Source organism: Phoenix dactylifera, chromosome 11 (assembly GCF_051530095.1).
Source record: "Phoenix dactylifera cultivar Ajwa chromosome 11, Ajwa_hap1_PhDact_Kaust_v1.1, whole genome shotgun sequence".
In the NCBI taxonomy this organism is placed as follows: domain Eukaryota; kingdom Viridiplantae; phylum Streptophyta; class Magnoliopsida; order Arecales; family Arecaceae; genus Phoenix; species Phoenix dactylifera.
Window position 1 is genome coordinate 20,264,676 of NC_143200.1, and position 27,404 is coordinate 20,292,079.

At 45.4% G+C, this 27,404-nt stretch overlaps 1 protein-coding gene across 2 annotated transcripts in view; it reads left to right on the plus strand.

The window, feature by feature from the left end:
- The window catches only part of LOC103712013 (peroxisome biogenesis protein 5-like), a 39,195-nt gene extending 13,008 nt beyond the window's left edge, over positions 1–26,187 (plus strand). For both annotated transcript variants that reach the window (XM_039116862.3, XM_089926061.1), the window contains exons 6-15: positions 11,169–11,291; positions 12,174–12,344; positions 12,860–13,050; positions 13,367–13,616; positions 20,450–20,534; positions 20,817–20,926; positions 21,278–21,502; positions 22,038–22,103; positions 25,203–25,297; positions 25,438–26,187. In XM_039116862.3, the coding sequence (XP_038972790.3) occupies positions 11,169–11,291; positions 12,174–12,344; positions 12,860–13,050; positions 13,367–13,616; positions 20,450–20,534; positions 20,817–20,926; positions 21,278–21,502; positions 22,038–22,103; positions 25,203–25,297; positions 25,438–25,516 (1,395 nt within the window). In that variant the 3' untranslated portion in view covers positions 25,517–26,187. The remainder of the gene's footprint in view (positions 1–11,168; positions 11,292–12,173; positions 12,345–12,859; positions 13,051–13,366; positions 13,617–20,449; positions 20,535–20,816; positions 20,927–21,277; positions 21,503–22,037; positions 22,104–25,202; positions 25,298–25,437) is intronic.
- Positions 26,188–27,404: the final 1,217 nt, after the last annotated feature.

Genomic DNA, 27,404 nt, shown 5'->3' on the forward strand with positions numbered 1-27,404 from the left:
ACGTCTTCCGGCGACTTTTTATTTTTAAGTCGAATCCGGGAGATGGAGAGTGGATGTACATCGCCCTTCGGGTGGGTCGGCCACTCTTTCATGGTGCCCCCTCATCCATTCATGGCTGGAAGGAGAAATTCTTCTTCCTTGGTTCTGCACAGTCCTGGGGGTTTGACCCCCGGTGGGGACCGGCTCAGCTCAAGTCCATCAACAAACCTCCCAGACTTTCTCCGCGTGAGCAGGGGATCTTCGACGCCATCCGCAGCCTCGGGGACGGCATCTTACTGAACGGCCTCATATGTGAGGACGCTTTGGTAAACGTGGGCTTGAGCTCGGCGCGTCCCCATGGTAAGTAATTTCAAGGTGTATTTATTTCCTTACTGTTCTAATGTTCTAATCCTTTTTGCCTCTGCAGATATCGCAAAGATGGTGACGAAAAGCGAAGTCCTCTACGCCCGCTTCCAAAAGAGGGCAGCCGAGCTCTCGGGCGAGCCCACCGAGCCGAGGAAGAAACAGAAGGTCTCGGCGACCTCAGCGCCCCCGGCGCCCCCGGCGGCAGCGGTGGCCGAGGCGGGTTCTTCTCGCCCCGCTCACTCCGAGGCGGGCCCTTCTCAGCCCGCGCGCCCCAAAGCTGGTCGGAGGGAGGGCGCGGATTCCGGGGGCTCGGGCTCCAGAGGAGCCTCGGTGGCGCCCCCATGCCCAGCGCCTTTAGCGCAGATTCCTGGTCGGCAGGACGCTTCAGTTGCCGACCAGGGGAGGAGTTCCGCGGGTCCCGTGCTTGCACGCCCCGCTATAGTTGTGCGGCGGTCAGATCGGCCGCTTGTGCGATCCCAGCCCCCTAGCTCCGAGCCAGAGAGTAGTCAGGGAGCCTCGGGGTCGGTTCCGCCTAGGCCAGCCGATGCTGGCCTTCCGGGCCCATCGGGCTCGGGGGAACGGGTGCCCCTTGCACCCACCTGGTCAGTATTCGAGGGTGATTCGGCCCTCGAAAACCCTCGAGTAGCGCGTGAGATCTTCCGGGTCGCGCTGCTCCCGGCCGACCGGGCCGCGATGCAGTCCATGAGCTACAATGCTTTCATGGACTTTACCCGCTGCAACGCCGTCCGGGTAAGTAAAATTCTCCACCTGTGTAATTTGTATAGATTTTCTACTAGTGGCGCCTTATGTTTTTCTTTTCGTCTCTTTTACAGCATTTGCACGAGACGGAGATGCTGATGCACCTAGTACAAGAGTACCAGGAGAAGGCCCGGAGGTGCCAGTGCGGGTATGACGAGGCCCAGACGAGGTACACGGCCGCCGAGGTGAAGTACCAAGCCTCCGAAGCGAAGTACCAGGCCTCTGAGGCCGAACGACAGGTGCTCCAAGAAAAGGTCGGAGCATCCGAGGGAAGAATTCGAGCTCTTACCACTGAGCTCGATGAGGGAAAGGGCGCGCATGCGTTGGCGAGGTCCGAGCTGCGCGCTGCTGAGGCTCGATTGGCCGAAGTCGAGCAGGCGCTGGCCTCCCGCGAGCAGGAGGTGGGGAATGCCCGCCTCCGACATTCGGAGCTCGAGCGGGAAATAAAAACCCTCGAGAAGAAGGCTACCTACCACGAGGCTCGGGAGCTCGAGGCTCGGGAGCAAGCTCAGAGCGCGGTGGCGCTCTTTCGCGAGTCGGAGGAGTTCCGCGACCTCCTGGAAGAGGAGGGCGTGAATGGGCTGATCCAGGGCTTCCGGGATTTCCGCAATCAATTGCGGCGGCTCCTCCCGGATTTTGACGTGAACTTGCTCCAACCGGGAGCAGGGGTCGAAAGGCCGGATGCGGAGGCGGATGCTCCGGAGGCCGAGGCGACCGAAGCCGCCCCCGAGGCTACTTCCATCGCTGCCGAGGCCGAGGAGGTCCTGACTGCTGAGCCCGTTGCTCCTGACACTGCCGAAGCCGAAGTGGTCGGGCTCGGGCCTTAGAGTGTAATTTTGTTTTGTTTTGTAAATTCGGGATGGCCTCCCGTACTTGTAAGGGCCGAACCCGAATTTTGTATTTAGCCTACGGGCCTTTTTGAAATGAATATACATTTTTTTTTTAGAAACTCGTCTATCGTAGTCCAAGTTTCTCTGCTCGAATCCGTTTTAGGTCCGAGGATATGGGCTCTAGGGCCTGAGCTTTACCTGCCACAGGGTTTGAATTTGAGTTTGGCTTGCCGAGCTCCATTGCTCGGTCCTTCAATCCAGTGGTATAGCAACGCTTGTGCTTATACCAAGGATTTGGGCTCGGAGAGTCTTTCCGAGCTCAGTCCAGAATTCGACCGAGCCCTAAGGCGGTCTCTAGGAAATTAAATTTTTGCGAAGTTAGTGAACTTCGATCCTCGCGTTGCCGGGGCGGACCAGATTCATTTCCAACGAATGGGTCGAATGCTTGTCAGCTCGTGACGGGAATTCACCGGACTTAGTATAATAATGTACTGGTGTCATGAGCATTCCTTCGCCGAGGCGATTGAAGACGCTCCTCTGCTCGGTGTCCGTTCTTTGAGGACATCGGCAAAGAAAAATCCAAGAACAGAATAGATAATGTAGAAACATTAAATAAATGGGTACCTTGTACCGTGTGCGTCCTTGCGCCTAGGCGACTGACGACGCTTCTCTGCTCGGACTCCATTCTTTGGGGACTTCGGCAGAGAAATCCAAAAATAGAATAAATATAGAGACATTAACGTTAAGTAAATGGGTACCTTGTACCGTGTGCGTCCTGGCGCCGAGGCGACTAAAGACGCTTCTCTGCTCGGACTCCATTCTTTGGGGACGTCGGCAGAGAAATCCAAAAATAGAATAGATATAGAGACATTAACGTTAAGTAAATGGGTACCTTGTACCGTGTGCGTCCTGGCGCCGAGGCGACTAAAGACGCTTCTCTGCTCAGACTCCATTCTTTGGGGACGTCGGCAGAGAAATCCAAAAATAGAATAGATATAGAGACATTAACGTTAAGTAAATGGGTACCTTGTACCGTGTGCGTCCTGGCGCCGAGGCGACTAAAGACGCTTCTCTGCTCAGACTCCATTCTTTGGGGACGTCGGCAGAGAAATCCAAAAATAGAATAGATATAGAGACATTAACATTAAGTAAATGGGTACCTTGTACTGTGTGCGTCCTGGCGCCGAGGCGACTAAAGACGCTTCTCTGCTCGGACTCCATTCTTTGGGGACGTCGGCAGAGAAATCCAAAAATAGAATAGATATAGAGACATTAACGTTAAGTAAATGGGTACCTTGTACCGTGTGCGTCCTGGCGCCGAGGCGACTAAAGACGCTTCTCTGCTCGGACTCCATTCTTTGGGGACGTCGGCAGAGAAATCCGGCGATGGAGAACGAGCCGAGCTCGTTGGCTGAAGCTGGTAGAGAACGAGCCGAGCTCGTTTGGCCAATAAAGACCACATCCCAACGTATCGGGGCATCCCGATGAACCGGGGCATCTCGACGTCTCGAGGCATCCCGGCCGAGGTCGGGGTGGGAGCACGAGCCGAGCTCGTCCGGTCAGAGAGGACCGCTACTCAATAGTCGATGGAGCACGAGCCGAGCTCGTCCGGTCAGAGAGGACCGCTACTCAGTAGATGGAGCACGAGCCGAGCTTTCCGGTCAGGGAGGACCGCTACTCAATAATCGATGGAGCACGAGCCGAGCTCGTCCGGTCAGAGAGGACCGCTACTCAATAGTCGATGGAGCACGAGCCGAGCTCGTCCGGTCAGAGAGGACCGCTACTCAATAATCGATGGAGCACGAGCCGAGCTCGTCCGGTCAGAGAGGACCGCTACTTAATAATCGATGGAGCACGAGCCGAGCTCGTCCGGTCAGAGAGGACCGCTACTCATATCTCGACGTCTCGAGCTTCCCGGTAACCGGGGCCTCCCGACGTCTCGGGGCATCCTGACCGTGGCCAGGGTAGAAGAACGAGCCGAGCTCGTTGGTTGATGGAGAGCGCACCACGAATCTCACGGACATCTTCAGGGAGTCCACGCAGGTACTCCATCATCCCGAGGCATCGGGGCATCCCAACCGTGGTCAAGGAAGAAGAATAAACCTGATGCCATGAGATAATCAGGAAAATTGGTGAGCTCGGAATAGGTTCGCAAACCATCAGTTTATTGTGAAATGAAATTCACAAAATGAAATTCAATGGTTGAATAATGGGGAATCCCTTAGGGTTCTACTGGTGGTACACGCGGAGATTTTCAGAACTCCAGCTCCGCGGAATGGGAGTCCCATCTAGAGACTCCAATTGATAAGTTCCGGGTCGGCGAATGCGCGTGACTCGGTATGGTCCTTCCCAATTCGGGGCCAGCTTCCCTTGCTCAGTTGGTCGGGAGGTTTCAGCTATTCTTAGGACAAGGTCCCCTGGTCTGAAAGATTTGACTTTGACCCTGGCGTTGTAGTACTGAGTTGTCTTTTGCTGGTACCTCGCCATACGCACTCGGGCGACCTCCCTTGTTTCCTCGAACAGGTCGAGGTTGCCTCTGAGCTGCGAAGAGTTGGAGCTGGCATCGTGGTGCTCGACTCTTGGAGAGGGGAGCCCAATCTCTAGTGGAATGACGGCCTCCGTCCCGTATGTTAGGTTGAAGGGAGTCTCGCCGGTGGGGACGCGGAACGTAGTCCGGTAAGCCCACAGGACACTGTATAGGTCTTCGACCCATTGTCCTTTGGATTTGTCGAGCCTGGTTTTGAGACCCTGCAAAATAGTACGATTTGTTACCTCGGTTTCTCCGTTTGTTTGAGGGTGCGCGACTGAGGTGAAGCGATGGTCAATGTCAAGCTCGGAGCAGAACTATCTGAAATGGATGTTGTCGAACTGGCGACCGTTGTCAGAGATAAGGATGCGGGGAAGCCCGAATCTGCAAATGATGGACTTCCAGACGAAATTCCGCAGCTTCTGCTCGGTGATCCGGGCGAGGGGCTCGGCTTCTACCCACTTTGTGAAGTAGTCGATGGAGACGACCAGGAACTTCCTTTGCCCGGTGGCCAGTGGAAATGGCCCTAGAATGTCAATTCCCCACTGGGCAAAGGGCCAAGGGGAGCTGATAGAAGTCAAAGGAGCCGAGGGCCGGCGCTGAACATTGGCGTTCCTTTGGCACCGGTCACATCTTTGGACGAAATCCATAGCATCCTTCTGGAGTGTCGGCCAATAATATCCTTGGCGCAGAATTTTATGGGCCAATGCTCGCCCTCCCAGATGGTTTCCACAAATCCCTTCGTGGACTTCGCGCAGGGCATAATTAGCTTCCGTTGGGCGAAGGCATCTGAGGAGGGGAGAGGTGAAGGATCTCCGATAGAGCTTTCCCTCGTATAGTATGTACCGGGTGGCGAGGCGCTTGATTCGGCGAGCCTCTCGTTCATCAGCGGGGAGAGTTTCGTCTTGCAGATAGCTGATGAGTTCATCCATCCAGCTTGGCTCGAGCTCGGTGCAGAGGGTCTGCTCGGGCTCGCCTGTGCTGGGCTTTTGGAGATATTCCAGTACTGCCTCTTTGGAAAGCTCGCTCATGCGAGAGGACGCCAGCTTTGATAGCTGGTCGGCCCTGAGATTCTCCGACCTGGCAATATGTTGAATGTGGAAAGAGTCTAAGGTCGAGGCGAGATCCCGTACCTTCTGGAGATACTTCTGCATGGTCGGGTCTCTGGCTTCAAAGTCGCCCACAATTTGGTTGACGACGAGCTGAGAATCACTGAAGGCCTTCAAGTCCTTCACTCCTAGCTCTTTGGCTAGCTTTAGCCCGGCGACGAGCGCTTCATACTCCGCCATGTTATTGGAAGCAGGAAACTCGAGGCGCAGGGCCTGCTCGGCGACCACCCCCTCCGGGCTGGTGAGAATAAATCCTGCTCCGCTACCCCCCGAGTTTGAAGAGCCATCGACATGTAGAGTCCATGTCAAACTCGGGGTCTGCTCCAGCGGTGGCTCAGGTTCAGGCTCGACCTCATCCGGTATGGTGCACTCGACTATAAAGTCTGCGAGTGCTTGTGCTTTGATCGCCGGTCTGGGCCGGTACTCGATGTCGAATTCCCCGAGCTCAATGGCCCATTTAGTGATCCGACCCGCACGATCTGATCTCTGCAGGATCTGCTTGACCGGCTAGTCAGTCAGCACAGCCACTGTATGAGCTTGGAAGTAGGGTCGGAGCCTCCGAGCCGAGATGACCAAAGCATAGGCGGTCTTCTCAAGCTTGGAGTATCGGGTCTCAGCGTCCCTTAAGACCCGGCTGGTGTAATACACTGGTTTCTGAAGTTTCCCCTCCTCTCGGACCAGGATCGAGCTTACTGCTACAGGGGAGACAGCTAGATACAAGTAGAGGAGCTCACCCTGTTGAGGCTTCGTGAGCAGGGGAGGGGAAGCCAGAAGATGCCTGAGCTCCTCAAAAGATTGCTGGCACCCGTCCGACCATAAAAAGTTCTATGGCTTCTTGAGGGCTGCAAAAAATGGAAGGCAGCGTTCGGCCGAGCGGGAAATAAATCTCCCGAGGGCTGCCACTCGGCCTGTGAGCCGCTGTACCTCCTTGACCGTCCTGGGAGGCGTCATCCCTTGGAGGGCTCGGATCTTCTCTGGATTGGCCTCAATTCCTCGTTGTGTAATGACGAAGCCGAGGAATTTGCCGGAGGTGACCCCGAATGCACATTTAGCTGGGTTGAGCTTCATCTGGTACTTTCGGAGTGTGGAGAATGCTTCATTGAGGTCGGCTATGTGGTCTTGTGCCGCCTTGCTTTTCACCAGCATGTCATCCACGTAGACCTCCATGTTTCGGCCTATTTGGTCTTTGAAGATCCGGCTGACCAGCCTTTGATAAGTTGCCCCGGCATTTTTTAGGCCGAACGGCATCACTTTGTAGCAGTAGGTTCCCCCGTCGGTGATGAAGGCTGTCTTTTCCTCATCTTCTGGCGTCATGCGGATCTGGTTGTATCCGGAAAAGGCGTCCATGAATGCCAACAGCTCGTGACCCGAGGTGGAGTCCACGAGCTGGTCGATGCTGGGAAGTGGAAAGCTGTCCTTCGGGCAGGCTTTATTCAGGTCGGTGTAGTCCACGCACATACGCCACTTCCCGCTAGCTTTCTTGACGAGAACCACATTGGCGAGCCATTCCGGGTAGGATATCTCCCGGATGAAGCCGGCTTCAAGGAGCTTGCCGACCTCCTTGGCTGCTGCTCGTTGTCGTTCAGGGGCGGCGCCTCGCTTCTTTTGTCGCACGGGCTTGTAGGTCGGCTTCACCTGAAGCCGGTGGACCATGACCTCCGGATCTATCCCCAGCATGTCTGCAGGCGACCATGCGAAGACATCCATATTGTCCCGCAGGAAGTTGACGAGGCGACTCCTCTCGTGTTCGTCAAGGCTAGAGCCGACCTGCACGGTTAGCTCGGGAAAGTTCTCTCGTAAGGGAATTTGAATTAACAACTCACCAGGCTCTACCCGCTCTTTCTGGGGGTTGACCCATGCCTTCATAACTTCAGTTGAGGGCTGGTCAGTCGTTGGGGCAGGCACCTCGGCTGGTCGTCTTGCCTCGTGGGTCGCTAGGTAGCATCGCCTTGCCACCATTTGGTCCCCTCGGACTTCACCGACTTCCTGGCTGGCGGGGAATCGCATCAGCAGGTGGTGAGTCGAGACCACTGCTCGGAGGGCGTTGAGTCCTGGCCTTCCGAGGATGGCGTTGTAAACCGAGGGCAGGCGTATTACAAGGAAGCTCATATCCACGGTACTTTCACGTGGGGCGAGCCCGGCTGTGACCAGAAGGTCGATCTCGTCCTCTACTGGAACTGAATCCCCAGTGAATCCAACTAGCGGAGCATTCATCCTCCGTAGCTGTTCTTTTGTCATCCCCATTTTATAATAAGCACCAAAATACAAAACATTCGCCGAGCTTCCATTATCAACCAGGATGCGTTTTACATCAAATTTATTTATGATCATGGAGATGACCATGGCATCATCATGGAGAATTTCGACTCCCTCTAGATCGTCATCTGAGAAGGAGATGGCTTCAGAGGTGCGCGGGCGCTTCGAGGAGGCTTCTTCCCCTGAGGCTTCCCCAGCCGAGGTCCCGCCTCGGATAGTGTTGATGACGCCGGCGATGGGCCTGTTGGCATTTGAACCTTCAGGCTGTGCTGCTCCTTCGGCTGGCTTCTTCCCTTCACGCCGGCCTTGCACAAACCGATCGAGCACCCCTCGGCGAATGAGTGCTTCGATCTCATTTCGGAGCTGATAACAATCTTCGGTATCATGGCCGTGATCCCGGTGGAAACGGCAATACTTCCGGAGATCACGCCAGATTCTGGTGTCTGGCTTCGGAGGTGGGAGCTGGATGCAATCCCGACTCTCAATCTCCATGAGGATTTCAGCCCGAGGAGCATTGAGGGGAGTATACTTTTCATACCTCCCTTCTGGTGCACGGGCCTGCAGTGGGAACCTCGGGCGGGGTGGTGACCTCTGCTGTGGCGGTCCTCTCAACCGGGGTAGACTCTTCGGGCGGGGCGGATTCTTAGCTCGTCGCGGAGACGGGCTTCTGGGCTGGCCGCGCTCCTCGCGACGTCTCTTCTTGGGGTTTTGCTTGGTCCCGCCCCGCCTAACCGCCACGGCTTCTTCTGCCTTGGCATACTTCCGCGCCCGAGCGAACATCTCAGTGAGGTCCGCAGGGAAATTCTTCTCGATTGAGAAGAGGAATCTGTAGGACCGGGCTCCAGTCTTTAGTGCTGACATTGCGATGGACTGGTCAAGCTCCCGGACCTCCCATGTTGCGGCGGTGAATCGGTCCAAGTACTCTTTGAAGGATTCTCCTTCCTTTTGTTTAATGTCTAGGAGGGAGTCGGATGTCCGCCGCTGGGGTTGGCTGGCAGCAAAGTTGCCAGCAAATTGTCTGCCGAGCTGCTCAAAGGAAGAGACAGTACTCGGCTTCAGCCCGGTAAACCAAAGCCGGGCTGGTCCTCGGAGTGTCGCCGGGAAAGCTTTGCACATCATGGCCTCCGAGGCTCCTTGTAGGGCCATTAAGACCCGGTAACTCTCCAGGTGGTCAAGGGGATCAGCCTTGCCGTTGTAGGGCTCCACCTGGGGCATCTTGAACCGTAGCGGAACCGGTTCATCTTCAATCTCCGGGGAGAAGGGCGACTTCATAGTAAACTCAAAGTCGTCATCACGCCCCGATTTCCTGCCATGGAGTGCCTGGATTTGGCGCTCCAGCTTCTCGACCTTCTTGTCGAGTTCATCATTCTGGAGGATCGCTGCAGCGGTTCGTTCGAGCGCAGGTTGCCCTGGAACCGACTTAGCTTCTGAAGGCTGTGGCCAGCCTCCGTAGCCTCTGGCTGGGTGCTCTCTCCAGAGGGAGGCCTGGACTTGGGAGTCCTGACCTCGAAGGGGAAGTCCGCTTGTAGGAGGCTCCGGTTGAGCTGGAGCCGGAGGAGGCGGTGCCGTTGGGATGCCCCTGGGTTGCAAGTTTTGGACAGCGGTAGCCAAGGCTTGCACTTGTTGCACCAGGGCATCAAACTGCTCCGGCCGAACCTGAGGGGTTGACTCGGCCGGAGGTGGTGAGTTCCGGACGGAATGCTCAGGACTGGGTGGAAGACGTCGAGAGGCGTTGGAAGCCCCTTTGCTTCTTAGCTTCATGGCAGCGAACTCGGTCCCTTCCTCTAGCGCCAACTGTTGCTGGAAATTGGACTCGGGGGCCGCCGCGAAGCCGGGGAAGGAGGGGCTCCGCCGCAGGGACGGTGGATGACTATGCGCCGGCTACTGGCGTTCTCCTGTAGGGCGGAGCTCCGCCGCAGGAGCAGTGGTCGATGGCGTGCCGGCAGGTGGCGTCCTCCTGGGGGGCGTAAGTCCTGCAAGAAAAACCGGTGGCCGGGCTCCCCGGCGCCGGCCCTCCGATGCTTAAGTCAGAGGGGGCAGATATGTGGAGAGAGCAGGGAAGAGAGTATGTGTAGAAGACAGAGAGAATATTTGGATCAGATCCAGAGGATCAGTTTTCTCAATTGTCTGTGTTGTTCACTTCTTTCCACCCGGTCTGGGAGGGTTCTCTCGGGCTTCGATTTTTTTTCTCCCCCCCTCCCTTTTTCCCCTAGGTTTTCTTTTATAGGAGGATTTTTGTTACCTGGGAGGTGACAGGAGGTTTGTCCTGTTTTGTAATAATTGGGCACGATTTGGCCCATTGATGGCGTGGTGGAAAATAAGGCCGAATCAGACCGGAACCAGGGAGTTGTCACGGTCGATCGGACCTGTTGGGGTGGTTGAACCGCCGGCCGTGGTAGGCCTGGGGTCCGTGGATGGTAAGTGCATTTATTACCGAGTGAACCGGCGGTCAGGGAAAGCCATACGCTTTGATGGTTCGGTGATCCGGAGATCGCGTTGAGCCGTGTTCATTAAATGACTGAGTGCATCGGAGACTCGAGGGGGTCTCATGCATTAATGGCAGGTCGTGCCGAATATCTGCGGAGATCTTATGCCTTGATGGCTTGGAGATAGCGGCAGGTTGTAGTGGAGTTGTCAGGTCCCTCAGGCTTAGAGGGTTAGACGGAAGTTGAACATTTGGTCCAAGGCAATCGGCTCGGCAGGGGTGCCGAGCCGAGCTGGTCGCCCAATGGGGCGCCCTGTGGCGGGGTTGCTTCATAGTACTTCTGCTCGGCGCCCTTTGGGCGAGCGTCTTGCGCTCTTTGGTTGGTTTCCTGGTCGGCGCTCTTTAGGCAAGCGCTTTCTCTGGTCGGCGTTCTCTAGCCGGGCACCCTGCTGATCGGCACTCTTCGGTCGAGCGCCTTTCTGGCCGAGCATCCCTACTTGGTCATTTTGGTTGGGCGCCTCTTCTTGGCGCTCTCTCTGGTCGGTACTCTCTAGCCGAGCACCCTGCTGGTCGGCACTCTTCGGTCGAGCGCCTTTCCGGTCGGCACTCTTTGGCCGAGCGCCTTTCTGGCCGGCGCCCTTTGGCCGAGCGCCTCCGTGACGGCATGACTTGGGGTTTTTCCCCCAACAACACTCATTGGCAACCAACAAGCCCTGAGTTCATATTACTCTGCACTGTTATGTGACATATATTATAGTTAGTTGCAAACTGGTATCTTTGATTGTCAGGAAAAAGCTTTTCACATAAAAAATTCAGAAAAGTTGAGATCTTCTATTTTTATTATGAGACAGTATTGAATAATTCACAGTTCAGTTTTAAAGTGTTGTGCTCTGCCTTGGCATTGTCTTCGCTTACAGGAACAATCACAAATGGCATCAGTTGGTCAGATAAGGGGTGGAAACATGTCTAATACTGCAGCTATGGAGCAGAGCCGTATGCTTGCACATACTTTAGCACAAAATACTGACCCAAAATTTCAGGTATAGAAATGTCAGTCGTGATGTCTTTATAGAAAAATATTGCAGTTATCATCCTTTATTTCAAGTCTTCAATCTCAATAAATACCGAGATCACTGGTCTATTTGACGCATTGTGTCATTTAGCATGGTATAACTTGGCCATGTTGTACAAGATTGAAATTTCAATATATTTAGTAGAAATTTGTTTGAAGAAGGTTAGGCTGTAATATTCAAATGTTGATTTGCTATTGCTTTGTGCATATTGTTGTTTGTGCTTTGCATCCTCTTGATTTCAAACAGTTCAACAATATGGTCATTGGGGTCTGTCTTCAGCATTAAATGGAGACCAAGGCCTTCATCTCTATCTAAATTATAAACATCTTGAAATGTGACTAATATCATGTTCAGGTTTAGTGCTGCTTTACAATAACTAATTACTTAGTTTCTTAAAACTGTATGTGTCAGTGTGGGTGGAAGGTGCTTGTGTGTGCTTGTGTTTTGTGTAGCATGTTGCATGTTTGCATTTACACATATTTCATACATACATATGGACACATATAGACGTACATACATGCAGAAACAATATAATGTTGAATGCCATAGTGAATCATCAGTATGATATTATATAAGATTATTGACCAAGACTAGGGTTGCTTGTACCACCAAATATACAGTGGGGAAATGAAGCCTCAGCATGGAATGTGTCATATAATGCTGGTAATCTATCCATTTTGACTTTTGCGCTTAATAACCTTATAGCATTTCCAAGAGAAGAAATTACAAACTTAAATGATATTAGCTAGCCTTAATGGGCCACACCGTCCTTTAATCCCATTAATTGTTTTTCTTCAATTCTCTTGTATGATAAACACCTGACATTATTTTTGCTTCATGATCCACAAGAATTCAAAGTTTCTCCAGTTTGTTTCAAAGATGGGCCGAGGGGAGCTTATAGTTGATGAGAATCAAATCAAGCCAGCTACTGGATCTATTTCTGCTGATTGGGCTGACGAATATCAAACACAGTATAATTTTCGTCCAAACTCTTGGGCTGATCAGTTTGTACATGAACAAGTAAGTTATATGCTGTATTCATCATGAAGTATACTGTTATATTCTGAATTTGTTATGAACAATACTATTGTATGCTCTATTCATCATGAAGCACACTAAAATATCAAATTTCCTTTTCTGAATTGTTCATAGGAGTATGACTGTATACTTTGTTGGTTTTTCATGTGCCCTGCTAGTGATGTTATCATATTTAAAACTATTTTTTTTCATTTACACCATTTTCCTTTTTTTTGTCCTATACTTTGTTCAGTCGAAGGGGCCAGGCCTTGGTGTAATAGTAAGGTTGCTCCATTCACTTGGGTATCACGGGTTTGAAATATGGAATCAGCCTCTCCTTGCGGGGGTAAGGCTGCATACGCCAGATCCACCCCAGACCTCGCAATGGGGGAGCCTTGTGGATGGCCTTGTTTACTTTGTTAAGTTGAAGTTGGAAAAATTATGTAGGACCTCATGGTTTGAAATCACCAACCTCTGCTTGTTAGCTGATTACTTTTGTGCTACCAATTCTGGTGTAGCTTTCACAAGGAATGGATAAGTGGGTGGATGAGTTTGCTAAGGAACATCAACAGCAGGGAGTTGATGATCAATGGGTAGATGAGTTCTCCAAATTGCATGTCCAAGACTGGGCAGAGGAGTTTGGACAGCAGGTCAGTGAAGGTGCTTTTGGGGACAGTTCTGCAGATAATTGGGCAGATGCATATGATAAGTAAGTATAATCGCATCAATTTCTTTTATAATGTTCTGTGATCATGCTTTAAATAAATCATTGTGCATATGCTATGCTTACAAGCTTATTTTTGAAAATTCAGTTTTTGTATTTGGCTATATAAGCCTTTCAATCTGAATATCTTCTGTGAAGTGCTATGCTTCTCTTTCTATGAAAGCCCATTTATCTAGAGATCTCTTGAACAGTTAGGACCATGCTTTGTTAATCATCTGTTATAGCATACTTTCCCTATTGTCTTGGATAAATTTCTAATTTTTCTTTTCATTATATTAATTTTTTAATCTACTACTAATAGGTATCTTGATGAACAAGTACTGGCATCCAAGCAACGGTCCAATACTTCAAGCCAGGTTTATGTCTTTTCTGATATGAATCCTTATGTTGGTCATCCCAATCCTTTGAAGGAAGGGCAGGAGCTCTTTCGCCAGGGGCTTCTAAGTGAAGCAGTTCTCGCTTTAGAGGCTGAAGTTTTAAAGAATCCTGACAATGCTGAAGGGTGGAGGTTGCTGGGAATAACACATGCAGAAAATGATGATGATCAACAGGTGAGACAATCTCCAACCTTTGAAAAGTTTTCATTCTCCTCACTGTCCATTTATGATTGCTTCAGCCCAAAATCCTTTTTTTTGTTTTAAAATAAAGAGTAACACTGGTGTTATGAGATCCTAGAAACATCCTGAAATCCCCAAATGTGCACTTCGGCATTGGTGATGATAGCAGGTGGATCTCCTTGTTGGTGACAATGTTTCATGAAATGAAGCATGATTGTTTATCACTGGGCTTTCCTAAACTAGTGAAGCATTTCTTATTTTTGTGCGGCTTGTGCATGCATGCCAATGATCACTATTCAAATGCAGCAGGGAATCCACATTAGTTGAGATGTCTTCCCACCATAGGTTGTCCTTTTTTTCGGTGGATGAATTCTTTAGTTGGGCTACTTAGTTTGTTTTGATATCACTTTTTGGATTTCGTTCTATTTTCCCATTAGACATGCGATCCTTTTACATGGTTTTGGGTCTCGGCCTGTCCTAGTCTGTTCCAACTAGCACATATGCTGGGGAAGTACGCACCCATGCATTATGTTGGTTACTGGTATATGATGAACCACTTAATATCCAGTGATGTCTTCGTAAATAGAGTAAAAAGCAACCTGAAATAGTTTGATTCTTGAAAAGTCTCGGTGCCCAGCCAAAAGAACTTTTAAGTCTATTATTTGTTTGTTTGCTTGATTTTTGTTTGTTTGTTTCGGCAGGACATGGCTCATATCAATATGGCATGGCAAGGCATGTGCCATGCTGGCCATTGTTGTGCCAACGGCATTCGTTCCTTTATTTGAGCTCCCATCTACATTCTACATTCTAATTTATGCTTGTCCTAAAAATCTCTCTTGTAATCTGATTTGCAAAATCTTTTTTATGATGGTATTTGATAGGGTTTGTTATCCTTCAAAAGGGGTCATGTTGTAACTCAGGGAGAGATGATGGATTCCAAAAAGGGAACTTTACTTGCAAGTAGATTTGATAATGGTTGAAGAAAAAGATAGAACTTATTAAGTGAATTGGGGTAAAAATGATAGTGCAGAAGGGAGCTTATGCGATATTATTCAGCCTTAACTCCTGTATTCTCATAACATATTTTTGTAGAATGAAGTTATCAAGGATGTACAAAATTTTTAACAAGAATTAAAACTCTAATTAATAGGACTGGCATTTGATTACTTATAAGTTAACATATAAAGAGTGCAATAGAAATATTTGTAGGATATGAATAATATATGGAGGAAAAAGTTGAGATGGATTACATTATATGCACATAGATGTAGAATGTTTATGAAAGGCACAGTTCGTGAAGGACAAGATAGTTGGGAGTTGGAACTGCTGATGAATGATGATAATGCTTGGAGCATGAAGGTAGACCAAGATCAACACATAGGGTTGACTAGTGGAGATTTTACCGGATAGGTTAATAGAAGTGATGGTGACTTAAGCAACAATATGTAGAGTGAAGCCTTACAGGCTAGATATAATACCAATTTAAGTTTGAAAATTTTTGGAGCTACCTAGAGGGATTTGTTGAATAATATCTTTAAATCATTTTTTTAAGCTAGAGGAAAACCATATTGGTTTATGTGTATAGGAACATAGGATATGCAGAGTTACACAAATTACCATGGTGTCAAACTTGTGAGACATCATGGGAGACAACTTGTGTCCCGTAAGTATAGCCATTACATTGGGTGTTGTTTGACATATATGGGTTTGCTTCATGAATCTTTATTTAAAACCTTTCTTGTTGAGCATTTGGTGTTATTGCAAACTTGTCCAAATTCTTTTTACAGCTTTCATCCATGCTATCTTAAGTCTTTCCATTTTGCTATCTTAAGTCTTTCCATTTTTCAAGTATTAGACTCATACCCGAAACCCTAAACCCTGATTCCCTAAATCCTAAACACCTTAAACCCTAAATTCTAAACACCCTAAACCCTAAACCCTAAACTTATTAGAGGCTCTTTTGGACTGGCTTATACCATCTCGACTGGTTCTTTATTACTTTGTCCTCCATAAACCTCTTTCTATGTACTCATTACTCACTCTATCTTCTCTAGTTTTACAAAGGGACCAGTGATGGTCCCAACATCAAATGGTATAGGTGGATGGTTGATGTTGGATTGATAAATAGTAAAAAAAAGTTTGAACTATGAAACAAATCTTATTCATTATGAGAGCAAAGGCTATTTAAAATAAGATGAATCTTAGAGAGTCGTTATATCTTTGATCTAGGAAGGTTAGATTTTTGTAACAACTATTGAGTTGTCCATATTTGACTTGTATGGAGGTTGGTTACTTGGGAACGAAAGAAGACTGTAACAAGGTCATGGATTGGAGAACTTGCACTGGTTAATACAATGCCACTTGCTTTTACATGAAGACTAAGCTAGAGATGGTGTCAGATATGTCATAAGTAACTTAAGAGTTAACATGTCATGTAGGCTTGGTTCAAGTGCCTTTAGAATAGCTCATGTGCTAAATGTGCCAAGATTGGTACCGATAATGATCCTCCACCCAATAGCTTGCATTGGATATCTATGGCTCGAAGGTAGTTTCGAGGAAGCATTATTTTGGATGTGTGCAGCCACATGGTCAAGAATGGACTATGAAGAGCTATCAAAGCAATGGTAGTGTAAATCAGATGGGGATAAGCAAAAGAGAAGCCACTAAGTGCAAAGGAGATGCAATATTGTGAAAGTTTATAGAAGCATGGAAAAACCCACTTATCATAATAAAATAATTCTCTTAGAGGCTAGAAAGAGATGAACATAGAAGCAAGAAGCTAGAGAAAAGAAGGGAAATCGCCAAGTGACATTTAGTCTAGAAAGTATATCAGTTAAATAGCAGAAGAAGAGGTTATGAAATCTAGTTGAAACTAGAAAAATGTATTGAAGGTTTGGAAGGGTGGAACTAGGTGTAGGATGGGGAATGAAAAGAGAGAGAGCCTTAAAATGGTTATGATGCAGGAATTCTTCTCCATCAGACATTTAACTACTAAATTGGTTAGAATGGACAATGTGAACCCTATGTTACCAAGTCTTCAGGATTTATTTATTGACCGAACTAGTCAACCAACCACCAAAGTATGTCCAACATGATGTTATGGCACTCTATGTCAGCCATCACCCTTTGTTTCTTTAGTCAGCTTTTAATATGCTCCAGTTTAAGCGCACATCAACTTGGTATCACGGTACAAGTAGGATAATTAAACTTTATGACCACAGAATCAAAAATATTACTAAGTGGATAGTAAATTAAGTTAATAACATGTTAGTGTGGTTATATATATTTTTTAAAAGTTTATGAGTGCTATATAAAATTAAATAGGGTTACAAATAAAATCGGATATTCAGATATGGATCGGGTAGTTGTTGTTTATCTATATCCATATCCATTTTTTCTTGACGGATATGGATATGGTTATAGATATTAGTCGGATGCTTAAATTTCTATCCATATCCGGATAGATTCAAATATGAAAATGGATCCGAACGGATATTATCCAGTTCACTTTCACCCCTAGTACGGTATGGTACGGGTCCGTACTGTATTGTGTTGAAGTGTACCAAAATAGGGAGAGGGAGGGGGAGAGGCAAGAGGAGGAGGAAGAGAGAGGGAAGGAGAGGGAGAGGGGGGAGAGGAAGAAGGAGAGGGAGGGAGAGAGACAGAGTTACCTTTGCAGATCTCTTGGGATCCCCTTTCTTGCCCTAGGAGCGGAGAGAGAACCCTAGGTGGAGAGCAAGGCGAGGAGGGATGGGAAAGTCATTGGTGAACCGGTCGGGTCGAGCTTGGGTTTGAACAATTTGCCCTAGGGACACCAACGGAGAGGCGGAGAGAGCGGGTGAAGCTTTGAGAGGGCTTTGTTCAAATTGGGGAGACGGTGAATCGATTTTATAGCTCACCCGCACTTCCAAATCATCTCGGGTTGGCATCGGTTCAATTTGTTACAAGCCGAACTACACAGTTCGGGTTGGCTCAGCGTTCCTTGGTCCGAAGGTTATGAATTCATGAAAAGTCATAATGAGAAAGTAGTAGAGAAGGATTTAGTCTTATGAATGATTCTACTCTATCACTTGTCTAGTTGTCCCTCTCTCATTGTGTGTGTATGTGTGCATGCAAGTGTGTGTATGTGCCATCTCCCTTTTCTTCTTGTCCCCATATCTTTCTTTACTTTCTCAGTTGTCATCTTAGTTCTGTTGCTTATCTTACCTTCTCTTTCCAACTTTCTCTCATCTTTCTCTCTCTTTTATCTCTCTTCGTAGAAGGAACGGTCAATCTCTCTCCTATTATTGAATTGAAATATCTTATTTTCATCTTCTTTCTCATTTTATCATGTTAATATGAACATGGAGTTATTCAAAGGCTTGTAATAGGTTCGTTGGATGTGCATTTCAATGCCTTATTGCCTCTACCATTATCAGAGTTCTCTCTCTCTCTCTCTTTGATTTTCTGTTCTACATCCTCTGCACCTCTAGAAGAGTTGGCATGGGGACATGCCCAGTAAAGAAGAATAAGTTGGGATTATGCTTGCATGCATTATTCATTAGGTGGAATTTACCAAATTCAAAATGTTGGCACTTATGGGAAATGAAAAAAAAAATTCTCACACCTAGGATCCTGAGGCAACTCTAAGGCTTAGTAATGAATTTGGCAAGTTTTAAAGTGGCCAACCAACTTTGTAGTAAAAAGCCCTCGTGGCAATAATAGTGAGCAAAACTATTGACTGATCATGTACAATTGATGTTAGTGTCTAAACTCTAAATGTATAATTGGCCCATGGAAGAACCAAAATTCAATTTCAATCAATCTTAATTAATCCCTCTTTACTGCCCATTGGAGAAGTAAAGGTAGGGATGACAACGCTTGGACTTGTGGCATTTTGTACGCAAAACAAACGTGTTTCCAAAGCTCTGCTACATCTCTTTTTAAAGTTTTTGTAGAGTGTTACTGTACAAGATCCTTATCTTGTTTTGATATTGTTATTGGTCCTTTTCAACATCTCTGTAGAGTGGAAAGGTATTCATATTACAAATCTCACCAGAACTGCTATTTTTTTTTATCAAAAGCTTGTGATTTATTGTCTGATGCAGCAAGTAGGTGAAAAGTAGTGGTGGCAATTAGTCGGGATGAGTCAGATATGGGTCGGATCAATTGTGGGTTGGGTCAAAAATTTATCAATCCGAACCCGACCTATTTATTAAGCAGGTCAAAAATTCAGATTGGAATTCGATCGTTTATTAAATAGGTAACCCAAGACCCGCATAACCTGTTTACTAAACAGGTTGAATTAGATTAAACAAGTTAAACGGATTATGCGGGTTTTTGATGGATTAAATGGATTTGAATGGTTAAATAGGTTAAGCGGATTGGGTTAAACAAGACAAAAATAGGTTAAGCAGGTTTTGAGTGGGTTAAACAGATCTTATACGGTTTAAATGAGTTAGGTCATGAACCAGCCCAATTATTAAACAGGTCAAAATGGGTCAAAGATCTAAGCCCAGTTTGTTTAATAAATGGGTCTAGGTGGGTTGACCCGTTTATGACTCAAGCCCATTTTTGTCAAACCTGGACCTACTTAAAGTGGGTCATTTCGTGTCGGGTTGACAGGTTGGATCATAAATTGCCACCCCTAGTGAAAAGACCTCTTAATCGCTGGTACCAGAAATAAGGCAGTGGATTAAGTAGCATCAAAAGCAATAAGGGCATTGTGTCATTTGGTTCATAAAAAATGGCTTGGTGGTATGTTAACAAATTGATTCTCTATGGAAACAAGACTTCATTAGTTCAGGGATTTAAGGGCAGAACAAAAGATTGGGAAACCCAACTGTTCTCCCCAAGAGAGATGCAGCAATGTTGCAGAGAACCTTGCAAACATAAGAGGCTGGATAGTTTGCAAAATTGCACCATGCAACTAAAGACCACTAGTTTGGATGAACAATGTGCAGTCACAAGAAGTAAGTTGATATGTCACAAATTGCCTTTGGAGGTCACACAAAGGACTCAGTTACATATCAGACTTTGATCCATGAAACATGAGGAGAGAGGTTGGTTAGGTTGCAAATTTGCAACCATACAACTCAAATCCAGTGAATGGGCAAATATCCTTATATGTACAATTGCAATGGCTCATGTCCTTCGCATATGTATATGTGACTCATGTACATATAAAGGAATGTTTGAACATCTTAGCATATGAGACACGTACCTCTATCAAATTTTGTGCTTCATGTCCTAAAATAATCATCAGTACGTTTCAAGTGGTTCTGCTTTTGCAAATTACATAGTCTCACTCCAGTAGCAAAATGTTATTACTAGGTTGGATGACGCTGGCCCTAGATAGATGAATAATATGGGCTTGTTAATATGGGCTATCTTTTATATGATGTGAAATAGAAGCACTTGTGAGCATGGAATACCAATCTGTACTAATTCCAAGCAGACATCATTTCTAATTGATGAAATTTTAATATTGTTTATGCCATAATACTCTTGAATTTGGTGGGTATTTGTGTGTACTAGACATGTCAATAGATCTTTGAATAATTAAATAGGTCACTAAATGTTTGCTTGTGTCAGAAAATTCTGAGGTAGGAATCTTATTGGACAATATGGTTATTTTATAGATTCTTTCAATGCCCAACAGCTTAACCAATGAAATTTGTGCCTTCGTTGACAGAATTAGAGATTGATAGGGATGAAAAGATGAAAACAAATGTTGAGATTTATGGATATGAAAAGATGAAAAACCTAATGTAATTTGCTTCATTCTAGATATTGCATTTTGGGTTCTGATTATATCAGTTGTGGTAAATTGACTGTTTACATTTCAGGCTATTGCATCCATGATGCGTGCCCAGCAAGTAGATCCAACAAACCTTGAAGTGCTTCTTGCTCTTGGTGTGAGTCATACCAATGGTAAGTGTGACACTTCATGAAATTGCTATATGCCACGATCTTTGACTACTTGCTTATAAAACTTTTAAGAAATTTCATTTACCAATTCTTCTTCCCATCACTGATGATTATCTTTTTCTTGAATCGACACTTTTCATTTTTAACACTTATGCTTGATTTTTCTCTTTTCTTTTGTCTGGACTCTGCTTAATTATATTACCAATGATGTCGTATAGAGACTTAAGATAATACCGTTTTCTGGTCTAAGATTCTTTATGATTCCTTTTCCCATGACATTTACAGAATTAGAGCAAGCAGAGGCATTGAAGTTTCTTTATAAATGGCTTCAAAATCACCCAAAGTATGGGGTTCTTACCCCCCCAGAGCAAGTTGATTCTCTGCATTATGCCAGTGTAAGTACTCCAGACAATCACCTATAAGTTCTTGTTGCCATTCTTAGCAAATTGACACCAGAGATGAGAGAAACTCTTCAGTTTTTGTCTGTTACAACCATTATGCGCAATAGTTTGGATTGGAGCAGTAATGATGTAAATAACCATCCCTTGATTTCCTTCAATTTCTTGATTTGGGTGGCTTCTGAAAAATAAAAGTTGACATTGGTTTCTCATTACTACAAGACAGGAAGCAAGTTGTTTGGGTAATCAACTTGCTCTATCAACACAGTTTTAAAAAACTTTACTGATATAACAAATATTGCATCTAATGTTGTTGATAAAAAAGACTTACTATATTATTGATATCAGGTAGCAAGGTTGTTCAATGAAGCTTCTCAAATGTCACCTGAGGATGCTGACGTCCATATTGTACTTGGTGTGTTATACAACCTGTCAAGGGAATATGACAAAGCTATAGAATCCTTTCAGGCAGCATTAAAACTCAAACCACATGATTACTCTCTCTGGAACAAACTTGGTGCAACCCAAGCGAACAATATTCAAAGTGCAGATGCAATATTGGCGTACCAACAGGTAGATTAATTATCTTTTAAAATGTAACTTTACAGACTGTATCTGCTCAACAGATCTTTACAGAGTCTTTAAGTGAAAAAAGAAGACCATGATATGTTCATTGATTTGATTTCTTGTGCTAATTAGTTGACACATTGCATATTGGTGTGCCTTATGTGCTATCAGGCAGACTATCTTACTTGTTCAGCTACTGACATTGTAAAATCTGCATCAGGCATGCATCCTCGCAAGTTTCATGTCTCCTTCACAGAGTTGTATCCATCCATCTTCTTTGGTTACAGCTCTGTTACAAGAGTTGTAGCTGCATAGTTATTTACTTCTAGATAGTAGAATAGCACATCATTGTTTTTGGGAAATGCATTTTTCACACTCAAGTAAATGGGCCTGCATGTTGCATTCATTCAAATGAATAGTGATTTTTTTTAATTGATAACAGGGAGCATTAGGTTGTTTCCTTCTGCTTAATCTAGTGTGTTGCCTTTTGGCTTCTGTAGTGTTCTTACTTGTTTTCCTTGTTTTACCTTTCTCTTCCCAGGCACTAGACTTGAAACCCAATTATGTTCGAGCATGGGCAAATATGGGTATCAGCTACGCCAATCAGGTTTTTTTCCCTTTCAAAGTCAAACAACCTTTGCCATATGGAAATTAATTTTAATTGTTTATTTCCACTGTTCGCTTGTGAAAAGTCATGGTTTTTTCATTCATTGCTAGACATTGTTCAGTAAATCTTAAGATGGTTAAAAAAAATGTCTTTTTTGTTTGTACCTCTTCTTTTGGGTTTACTCAAGCAGTTATTAGGCATTGCTTCTTGCCTTTTCCTTTTCTCATTGGAGGTTGCTCTTTGATTCTTGAGCAAGATAAGCTGCCTTTTGCCAAACTGTGATCTCCAAACTAGTTATGTTGTTATAGGCTTTCTTATCTATGTCCCTGAAATTAAGAATTACAAACTAGATTAGGAGTTGATACTTCCTTTCCTAAGATAAGTGGGAAGACTTGAGGTAAATGTATAAGACATAAGTATGAGAAAGACAAATTTGTCAAATTTAGTTTTCCTATGTGCTGTTTCATGGTTAGAGGAACCTGTAAGGCGCAATTGGGAGGACGTCACATTCTTTAGTAAGCTAATGATCCATGCCTGCACCCATCTTGATCCCAGTGCTTGTATCAGTTTAAGGCCGAGTCAGGATGTTACCGGAACTCCTGTCTTGACACTTGGGTTGGCATCCCAGTGATTTACTAGGTTGCCCTTTTTTTATATTATTTATAGGTTTTTAGGGGTTGTTTGTCAAAATTTAAGGTTTAAGGTAGGGTTTTTGAGCCAATGATTGGGTTTAAGCTAGGGCTGTTAACGAGCCGAGCCGAGCCCGAGCCTTCGCAGGCTCGGCTCGGCTCGGCTCGTTTCCCAAATTTTTCGGCTCGAGCTCGGGCGGCACAGCCCGGCTCCGGCGGCACAGCCCGGCTCGGGCTCGGGCTCGGGCTCGTAAAGCTCGTTTGCCCGAGCCCGAGCTCGAGCCCGAGCCTGCCCCATCCCCATCCCCATCCCCATCTCCGTCGCTGTCTCCGTCTCCGTCGGAGAGATCTCGGTTCCGACGGTTCGTCGTCGGAGACGACGGAGAGAAGAATGAAGGAAAGAAAGAAAGAAAAGAAGAAGAGAAGAAAGAAGGAAAGAAAGAAAGAAAGAAACAAGAGAGAAGAATGGACTCACCTCGTCGCGTGCGGCGGCCGCCGGCTTCGGCCGCGAGCACCGCCGGCACGGGCATCGGCCGCAGGAAGAGTCGGCAAAGAGAGGAAAGAGTCGGCCGCAGGAAGAGTCGGCTGCAGGAAGAGTCGGCCGCAGGGGTGTCCCCTCCGCTCCTCTGTCGCAGTCTCGCCGGTGGAGCCGTGGAAGAGTCGGCAAAGAGAGGAAAAGGGAGGGGGAGAAATGGAGAAGAAAGAGGGGGAGGGCCTCGGGTGTGATTTCTTGCCTAGTAGCGGAAGGAGGCGGCAAGGCATCGGTGGCGGAGGAGGAAGGCGAGAGGGGAGGGGAGGGACACCCAGCGCCGGTGCGGGAAGCTTCTGGAGAAAACGAGAAGAAAGGGAAGAAAGAAAAAAAAAGAGGAGGTGGAAGTGGAACCGTGGAGGGAAGGGTTAAGTGGTTAACGGATTGGGTTTGGGTTAACGGGCTGAGTCCGAACCCGAACCCTCCTCTTTTGGGCTCGTTTGGGCTCGCGAGCTGCTCGGGCTCGGATCTAAACGGGCCTCATTTTGGGCTCGGGTTCGGGCTCGTTTGACTAACGAGCCGAGCTCGAGCCGGGCTTTTACCGAGCCGGGCCCGAGCCGAGCCCGAGCAACTCGGCCCGTTGACAGCCCTAGTTTAAGCTGTTAGTGATAGATTGAAACTAATGAAAAAATAATAATAAATTTAAATGAAATGCTGCTTATCTATCATATCATGAACAAAAAGTCATGGATTTAAATAAAATAACAAGAAAGCCCCTAAAAAACAACCATTGAAAACAGGAAGGAAAAAAAGACATGAAAAAATTGGCATCCTAGTTAATTATCTGGATTGCTAGGCTGTCCCAAGTGTCAGGATGCATCAATCTCAGTCTGTCTCGGCTAGGACACGTTAGGATAGATCAGAACAACCTGATCTAGAGAGACTTGGGGTCCTGCCCTTTAATTTCTGGTCCAGTCGGACTAATCAAGCTAGATTGGGGTCTGTGTGACGTCTAATGCCTAATACTTTCTCATTTGCCTTGATGTCTCCTTTTCTATGTGCCTTCTCGTGTTTATCCCTTTTGCAAAAGAGGTAATTATGGAGGCAAGCCAGATTATTCTAATTATCCTCTTCTTCTTTTCCTTTTAAGGGCTTTTTGGATCCTGGATTTCTTATCCATGAATAACTTATGATCGGCATTTTTCAAGATAAAAGAACTGTCTAACAGATTTGAGGAATGTATCACTCACAATCCCTCAGTCTTTGATATTACAAATTCCACTTCAAGGGTGGTTTTAGTTATCCCTAAAAATATAGGGATTTGGAAGCTTCTAGTTTCCCCAATCGAGAGAAAAATATCCCTTCACCTTGTTAAGTTGATATGTCCTTTCACTCCCAATGAGCCACAGCCAATCTCCCTTCACCCCTTCTTAATACATGGTTATTTGTCAACCTCTATAATTTGCAGTTTTTTAAAATAAATTTTTGAGAATTGGCATGGCAAATAATATTCATTAGAATGATGATTGTAAATGAAACAATTATATACATGTACGTATGATTCCTTTTCTATATAGTTCCATATAATTTGTCCCAGGCTTGCATAAAATAATCGTACTCTTCATCTACTTTCAAATAAGATCCTTGCAACATTTTTTTTAGTAATTATAAACTCTATTCTTATGTAGTCCCAGAAAAAGGAAAACAACCAAAATGATTTTGTAGGTTATCACAATCAAATCCTATTTTTTATCAAAACAACCTCTACAAAAACTTGCAATGCAACAGCCCCTATAAATAATTCAATAAAACCCTAACATCAAAGCAAAACTGAAAATTGAAGGAATTATAGTGTTTTAATTGGTAGAAGTCCGGAGGTGAACAATAAATATTATGATAGATGATATCATATTTGCTTGTGTGCGCCAATTGTTTCTGTTTATAACTTGGCTTACCTAACATTTTTTCACCCTTGCATGCTTTCTTTATTTCTTTGTTCAGGGTCTGCATGAAGAGTCTATACGATACTATGTGAGAGCACTTTCCATGAATCCTAAAGCGGACAATGCCTGGCAATACCTGAGGATTTCTCTCAGGTATGCTGCTGATAAGTTTCTTGGCCATATGCATTCAAAACTGGAAACTGAACCAATTTATTGAAATAAACAAAAAAATTTCTTTAGAGAGTAGACATACAGGAAAATTTTGTGACGATATGCTTTTTCCATTTGTACAGCTGTGCATCTCGGAATGACATGTTTGAAGCTTGTGATTCACGAAACCTTGATGTTCTTCAGAAAGAATTTCCACTGTGATATTTAATGTACCATAGACCAGAAGTCTTCAATATTTACACATGGAAGGGAAGTCCTACATAATAAAGAGAGTAAATGCAACCAAGAGTGTGCTGATTTACACTCAGATTTTTGTCTTGAATGTTGATTCTGATAAAATTTGCATCATCCGGTGAAACAAAAAAACAATGTACAATGAGATTTGAGGTGGACTGCCAGTTCGGGTTCAGAATTTTGGAGGCTAAGCTTCGAAGTGAAGACCTGGAGGACAGCAATCAACCAGAAGAGTCAAAATGGGACCTAGGCATACAGAGAATAACTTAGAGAACCGGACAACAACATATAGTGAGGCAGTGTATAAATCAGAATACTAAATATTATCAGATCACAAACTCACATTATCATCGTATGAAGTTGGAGGGGCAAGAAATGTCTTACAAATGATTATGCAAATCTATGTTGCTGTTCATAATTATTATTTTGTTGAACAATTCTTTTTTTAGTGCTGGTCCAGCCTCTTAGGTGGATAACGGTTCAAAAAACTTTATGTTACTATGTGCTGAGCATTTTCATCAAAAGAAAGAGAGAGAGAATGTGATGAGCTTCCCTGATGAGCTTCAGGGATTTCTCCATTATATCGCACAAGAATTTTCTTCTACGTTTGCAATCAATTTCATATTAACAGCTCTGCATCTTGGAGTGACATGTTTGAAGATTGCTCTATGTGGGACCTTCATGTTCTCAAGAAAGTTTCGACTATGAAATTGCTTGTACTAACACCAGAATTTTTCAATTTTCCCACATTGCAAAGGTTATTTAATGAAAAGGTCGTTCGAGGATGTAGAACCAGCCATCTGAGCATGTTAATATAGTGCATATAGAAGAAAGTGGAGTTTGGTGGAACCTTCCCCCTCATTTAACTCTTGGATGCATATACATATATATAACTTAACCACAATTCCCCATCAACTTTATTTATGGGTTTTTCCCCCTCTCATCTTCCTACTTTTTTTTTTCCTCCTCTAAATTAATCGATTAATTTAGCCAGTAATGACGGTACGATATGGGAGAATGGCTGCTTGGATCTGGGGACTTGGTATGCATTTGATTGTCCAAAGAAATAAGCATGGATACATAAGATCATATTGCCTGAAGCACATATCCATAAAAATTGATATACAATGAGTAGGAGACGTTGTTTTAATTTTCTTGAGGACAATGTAATCGAAGAAGGAAGCTGTCCCCACGTAAATTATCGAGATGATAAATTTTAAAATAATGTTGACAGTCTTGAATCCAAGTCAGCGATTGCAACTCTCACCACCTTGAAAGAAGAGGAAGTGCACAGGTTCACATATACACAAGAAAAGAACCAGTAAAGATGCAAAGAGAGAGATTGTGAGATTTCAATGTATACCCTTCAATCTGGGAAAAAATGGGTCTAAATATAAGAAAAATTCAGGTATATCTAGGAAACAGAAGTTAAGCCATGGAAAATTTTTCCATCTAAATACCAGATGACACACTCATACAAAACTTACTCTTTTTTTTTATCTAAAGAAAACATAAGACTTATTAGTTTGTGCTTTTATTTATTGGGATCTAATAATCTCATGTGAAAGATTGAGAGTTGGATAATTCTGCCATTGGAAATTGAACAATGATAATTATGATAGAGTTGCAAGTGGGCAATGTCCATTCTTCCTTCAGTTTGAGTCTTGATCAGATCTAAGCTCGTATAGCTGGATCTAGATGTTTAAACTAATTTTTGCAATTCACGTTTCCTTTGTAGGCCAATTAGACCAATTTTTTGTGAGAGGTCAAATCCTGATTTGGAGCCCATCCCAGCTCCTGGACACAACTTCAATTAAACTCAAGTTTATACAGAATTTAAATCTACGCAATCTGG